The following is a 6,473-nucleotide window of genomic DNA, read 5'->3' as shown; positions in this document are numbered from 1 at the left end:
CTTCATGACCATGAAGAACCATGTGAACTCAACATGATCGACCACAAACATAAGGTATCTGTGACTCACAAATTCCATCCTGACACCCCCCTCTTCACACCTGTCTATTCATATGACTCTGGCCACTGTCACATGACGACCATGTGACTTTAATGAGTCACAATGTGACATTATAGTGGGATTGGCCCAGAAATACCTGGGACTCCCCACGGGACAGTCAAGCTGAAGAAACCCCTTGAATGAATGTCTTTAAGAAAAACTCTACACTCTACTTATTCAGTCTAAACAGTTTCACTATGACCTGACTCAGAAATACAGGGTTCATACAGATCAGAGTGCAATCACAGTTTTACTAATGTAGTTTAAGAATCCACAAATGGTGCTATGCATTAATTATTGTGCACAGTGTGTAAAGTCCCTGCTAAAGATTGTGTATATGTAAATACATCCCAAATTAAAAGCCTTCAAAATGTGTGATCAATGGATATATTGCTGATTAAACTTTAATCGTTTACTTTTAATTGCAATAGGGTAATTATACACGGTTGTATTATTACTTTTACTTATGTAAAACATCTATATACATCTTCAACCACTGTATATACCTTACATGCGTTGTATTTTTTGCCATGTACAAATATTAAACTGTCAAAGTAATGTGTAGCCTATAAAACAAACAGCATTTTTAAGAAGGATGAGCTCCATTAGTGCCTTTAAAACACACAATGTTATCTATATCGTCCAATGTGATACTGTCTTTTCTTTTTATTTCAAATAGCTGAAAGTAGTCAAATGAAAAAACAATAAATGTTCAATGGGAAAAAAAGAAATGTCAGGTTCCAGGTTCTGACCAGGAAGAATTTGTGGTGTTTTCTATGTTGTGTCATTCATTAATGGAATATTGGGGGATTTTGGACTGCTGGTAAAAGAAGACATTAAACTTTTCATGTTTGAGTATTATTTATTTTTCTATTTGACATTGTATAGAACAGTTGATTGGGCAAAAGTTGCAGATGAACTGATAGTAAATGGTTATTTGTGGATCTCATTATATTCAATTGTGGATTAGTCAGTCACTTGAACCGGTAATACAGAGGAAGTGATTAAACAAACTTCTCAGATATGCACAGTCACTACACGGGATGATATCACAGGCGTGTTACAGTAAAGTAAATCATCATGAGGTCATACTGGCACTATAGTTTTATTTACACTGTCAATGTGTAATCTGACAGTTCCAAAGTTTCTGAAAGCTGAAATGACCGGGGAGGAATATTATGATCCAGTCAGACATACTCATATGAGTCATGTAATGTATATAGTCTGGCGAGCTAAGACACACACACACACACACACACAGTAGCATGTACACAATTCAAGCTACATCACAAAACAATTAAATTACATCACAATGACACCTTGTTGTAAAAATAATACACGATCAATAAAGTTGAACAAACCAAACATGACTGTTTAATGTATATACATTATGTGGGTTTAATGTATTTGAGTATTTGGTGTATATTGGATGCATTTATATGGTGTATATAGAGTATAAAGTGTACATTGTGATATATATATATGGAGTATATAGAGTATAAAGTGTACACTGTGATATATATATGGAGTATATAGTGTACATTGTGATATATTTGGAGTATAAAGTGTACATTGTGATATATATGGAGTATATAGAGTATGAAGTGTACATTGTGATATATTTGGAGTATATAGAGTATGAAGTGTACACTGTGATATATATTTGGAGTATTTGGAGTATTTGGGAAATTTGCTGTAACAGGTGAAATGCCCTGATGTGACGTTCAGGGGGCGTGATGAGTGGCGGTGGAAACTCTGTAAACTACCTTTGGGGAAAAGTCATTCTTCTGAATGTGTAATCGTTTAGGAATTGTAACATTAGACAATTATCTCAGGGGACTTCATCTTATTAGGGCCTTTTTTTTAACCCTTAGTTTCTGTTCAACCCCACAACAACAACAACAACAACAAGATTAACCTTTAGTGGGATTTCAACGTTATTTTTAACTTTAATTTTCTTGGTAACATCTTAATAATAAGATGTTACCTTTTAAGAAACTGGAAAAAAAACTGACTCTTGTAGGAAACACTTGCTAAAGGGAACTAAAATAACGTAATAAGAACGCCTTTCGCTGGAAGTGCTGTAGTTTACGACGGTAATGAACGCAGCGCGGGGTACCTCTAGCTTAGCCTTTAGCACTGAAACTAGCATAAAAGTTTATAGCATGCGTTTTTTTTTTAAATGGTTCGTATCCCGTGTTTTCTTGTAGTGGTCGGGGGCCGGCGGGCTGTGAACGCACTTGGCCGCACGGTGACGGCGGGTCTCGGAGCAGGCAGACTCGGTTTGACGAACTCCAAAAAGTACACGGGGAAGTTCCCTAGGAAATCCCCCTTCTGCTCGGGGATATTATTCTCCTGCTCGCCTCCGACTCAGACGACAGCCTCGGTGTAGATCCTCGGTGAAGACACGGGAGCGGGCGTCAGATGTCGGATTATTAACAGAAACATTTCCCCCCCATATTTTTCTCTTCAATCCACCATCTCTGCCATGGATAATGTCGGCGCGAGCACAGACAGGATCCGGAGCTTCAGCACCATCACCAGCCTGTATTACGAGACGCGGCAGGAGACCGAGCTGCTGAACAAGCAGATCCACGTCAAGGACAACATCATCGCGGACCTGAAGGCGAGGCTGGGCCGGTACGAGCGGCTCTACATGTCGGTGGGGGACGACGAGTCGGTGGTGGTCGGTCCCTCCAAGTCGCTGCTCGAGAGCCTGTGTCAGGAGATCTGCAAACTGAAGCAGCGGGGCAGCGATGCCGAGTTCAAGGCGTCTCGACAGGAAGAGGTACAGATGTGTTTGAGCGTCAAATGGCAGCTGGAGGAAAGTTACTTCAGGTGGATGTTAGTTGTGTCTTCACTGGAGTAGGAAGTTAAAACAGATTAAATGTGTGTTTGAGCAATATTTCGTTCGTGTTTTCTTTCTTTCTGTCTTTTTGTTTCTTAAGGATTTTTTAAATATTCTTTTAAGTTTAGTTTCTGTCTTGTTTCTTAAAACATGGTTCTTTCATTCTTCGTCTTGTTTCTTAAACTTGTTTCTTTCAGTTTTCCTTTTGTTTCCTCATAATTTTATCTTAAGGGGTTTCTCTTTTTTCTAAAGCATATTGCTTTAATTTTTTTGTCTTTTCTTAAGTATTTTTTTTTCTTTCATTTTTCCAGTCTTTTATTCTTAAACATTTTTATTTCATTTCCCCCCTTTTTTTCTTAAGCTGTTCTCTTTCATTTTATTCCCTGAAGCATTTCAATCCTTAATTTTAGCTTAAAACTTTCTTTTTTGTTTCAAATTTTGCATTAGTTTTAAAATAATTTCCTGAATATGTTCAGTCTCATCTGCAGTGAAAGAATTAGACATACGGTTTGAAGAAAAACATCAAACAGAGCAATATTAGTGGCAATAATATAACCATATAGTATATTTAACACCTTCACCTCACTGCCATGCTCATGCGCTCCATCTCCCTGTTCTCCCCTCCAGGAGATCCAGAGGCTGACCTTGCAGCTCAGAGAGACTGAGCTGGAGCTGGAGAGCGTCAGGTGTCAGCCCGACCACGAGAAGGACCGCGAGATCCAGAGGCTGCGGTCGGCCTTGGAGGAGAGGGACCGTTGCGAGGCCACCAGATCCGTCCTCTGCACCTCCCTGGTGGAGGAGGCCGACCAGCTGCGGGGGCAGCTCAGCGCCACTGTGAAGGTGTGCCAGGAGCTGCTGGCGAGGCTGGAGAATAAGGGCGAAGGAGCGGTAGAGGAGGTGGCCCATCAGCAAAAGGCTAAGGAGGTGTGTGGAAGGGTTTGGACTCTGTAGGGTCTTTCCTCAAAACAATCCTGATTGTCCCACACATTCAAATGCAGCGATATTACTGTGCTTTAACTTCTCTTTTAATTGTTTTCCACAGACGGCAGAGTCCTCTGACATGAGCGGTGTCAACACTCAAATCGTTCAACTTCAGGAGGAGAATAAACAGTTAAAGCAGCGGGTGGCATATGTAAGTCTTCATCAATACTTATCGGCTTAAATACAACATCAGTTGAATGTTATATTCAATATTGAATAGTAATATTGACACAGCACATTATCAAATGGTCTAAACTTTGTAACTGATTCTTTTGTAGGTACAGGGTTTGAACTCCCAGTGGCAGAAGTACGACTCCAGCAGGGAGGACTATATCCGAGGTTTATGTCAGAGGCTGAAGGAGAGCACTGGGCAGGGCCTGATGCCTGCGCTGGGTTCTGTCCGCACTGGGTTGCTTCATCACGAAATCTCCAGGCTCAACGGCTTACTGGAAGAGAAGATGAGTGAGTGTGCGAGGCTGGGAAGAGACGTCGATGAGATGAGGAGGAAGGACCAAGAGCGCATCCAGACATTGGAGCAACAGGTTGGTTGTATTTTATTGTCTGTGTGTCTTCTGCTAAATTGAATCTGATTCAGCACATGTGTAATGTTTCTTTCTTGTTGTTCCTCAGGTTCTTATCTACACAGACGACTTTAAGTCGGAGCGTAGAGACAGAGAGCGAGCACAGGGCCAGATCCAAGACCTGAAGGAGCAGGTTTATCAGTTGAAACAGCAGCTACACAAACAGGTGAGACAACAGCCCCTCAATGAGGTGGTGGCATTCACGTCTCTCAGGGTTTTAGCATCTTCCCGTGTGTGTGGCTTGTACAATCCTAACTGTGTATGTGTCTCATGGTTTTCAGCAGGGAGCCACCAGAGAGATCAGAGATGTGGTTCCCATGTGTCATGTGCACATAGGACACAGGATCTCCCCACGGCGTCACAAGGACAATACAGAGCATCTACTGAGGACTACCACCGAGACGCAGCAGCAGCCCGCAGCCGCAGCCGCAGCTGCAGCCGCAACGCCGAGCCCCGCCTTGAGCGAGTGCCGGGACCTGTCCGAGCTGCAGTGCCTGCTTTGCATGGCCAAGTTCCGTGACACTGCAGAGTACATGAAACACTGGGAGGAATGTGCCAAACTGTAAACGAACACTCATTCGGAAAAGACAGTCATTTGCTGACAGTAACTGAACACTGACGAGCAGCACTACACGGCAGAAAATAACCTGAGTGGAGTTTCCATTTTCGAGAGGCGTGACTACAAATGAATCAATTGATGTGAGATGTTTGTACATAGAGAAACAAAAATGTACAACCCCCAGTTCCCCTGTCACAGGAGAAATGAGTTCATCAAGCCTTTAGTTAAAAAAGTGTCAGGTTCTGAGTCCTGGGGCAACACATGGGATTATTGTGGAGGAGAAGAGGATGTCGATGCAATATATCAAATATCATATACCTCAATATGTCCAATTACAAATCTGTTGCACTTTCTTGACATTTAGCCCAAAACTAATTGTAGGATTGTACGATTTTAAAGATCCACGACGCATAAGCTTCTTATTTTGGAACTAGATATCTAGTCAATGATGTGGTGCTATTCATAGTTTATTTTTGATCGAACTTGAGATATTTTTGTTCTGTAAATTATCTACTAAACAAATTTAAAATATAACTTAATATTTATTCTTCTTGCATATATAGGAAGAGGCAGATCATTTAAGTGCAATGCCTTTTTTATTTTCCGCCAAAGCCAAGAAATATATTTCTTAGCTCAAATGTTTTTGAGATCCACTTTTTTCTTTTTTAACTGATTGTATCCCAACTGACATAATGCATATTTTTGTGATATCTGGTGCAGTTTTCTCGAGCTGGCACATTATTTTTGTAATAAAAAAACTGTTCACCCACCTTCTGTAGCGCATGGTGATTTATATACCTTTAAATGTTCATTATGCTGTGGCGTATTTAAATTCTCATGTCAGTCTGCAGCCTGGAGCTGTAACCGCAGATCACAGCCTAACCTCGGAAATGTGTGCGCTACTTAATCTAAGTGTGTATGTCTTTTATTGTGTGTCTATCTATGTCACGTGTGTGCATGGTGGAAAACCCCTTCCCAGCGTTGCCTGAATGGGCACGCTGTGCTGTGACAGCCAGATTCCCAGCTGTTGTGTGGCTGAAGCAAACACTGCAGGGGCTCGGTGGTTCGAGTTACAGCCAACATTATATATACACAACTCTCAACAACTGCCTCCAAACAAGACGTGACTAAAAACAAAAGTCTGCACTCCGTGGTTGTGAAGTATCATTTTGACACACAGCGGTGCTCGGTGAATCAGTTGTCATGGGGTTTGGTGTAGTAAGCACAGGAAGCTGGACATCCCCTGTTCAAAAAGGAAGTAGGCAGTTGCAGTGCATATAAAAGATGCAGCCTAACAATAGTGGTTGTTTCTGCGTGCGGGTGAACATGCACACCTTTTAGATCCATTGTTCTCAGATCACAGAACACCGGGTCTAAAGTCAGACTACATAACTTTAAAAGGAGC

At 41.6% G+C, this 6,473-nt stretch overlaps 1 protein-coding gene across 2 annotated transcripts; it reads left to right on the top strand.

The window, feature by feature from the left end:
- The first annotated feature begins 1,723 nt into the window (after nucleotides 1-1,723).
- tnip2 (TNFAIP3 interacting protein 2) lies at nucleotides 1,724-5,837 on the top strand. Of its 2 annotated transcripts, none has more exons than XM_034594698.1 (6): nucleotides 1,724-2,887; nucleotides 3,575-3,871; nucleotides 3,990-4,079; nucleotides 4,207-4,470; nucleotides 4,559-4,675; nucleotides 4,794-5,837. In XM_034594698.1, the coding sequence occupies exons 1-6, from the start codon at nucleotides 2,588-2,590 to the stop codon at nucleotides 5,073-5,075; spliced, it is 1,350 nt and encodes a 449-aa protein (XP_034450589.1). In that variant the 5' UTR covers nucleotides 1,724-2,587; the 3' UTR covers nucleotides 5,076-5,837. The 2 variants fall into 2 exon arrangements, with proteins under 2 accessions (XP_034450589.1, XP_034450579.1); XM_034594688.1 differs by having other exon boundaries at nucleotides 1,728-2,887; nucleotides 4,791-5,837.
- The last annotated feature ends 636 nt before the right edge of the window (nucleotides 5,838-6,473 follow it).

This window comes from Hippoglossus hippoglossus, chromosome 1 (genome assembly GCF_009819705.1).
Source record: "Hippoglossus hippoglossus isolate fHipHip1 chromosome 1, fHipHip1.pri, whole genome shotgun sequence".
Lineage (NCBI taxonomy): Eukaryota > Metazoa > Chordata > Actinopteri > Pleuronectiformes > Pleuronectidae > Hippoglossus > Hippoglossus hippoglossus.
This window is presented reverse-complemented; position numbering and strand designations above follow the sequence as displayed.

Coding starts and splice junctions, on each gene's coding strand:
- tnip2 (XM_034594688.1), top strand. CDS start 2,588: ATGGATAATGTCGGCGCGAGCACAGACAGGATCCGGAGCTTCAGCACC. Junction 4,080..4,206: donor TAAAGCAGCGGGTGGCATAT/GTAAGTCTTCAT, acceptor ATTCTTTTGTAG/GTACAGGGTTTGAACTCCCA. Junction 4,471..4,558: donor TCCAGACATTGGAGCAACAG/GTTGGTTGTATT, acceptor GTTGTTCCTCAG/GTTCTTATCTACACAGACGA.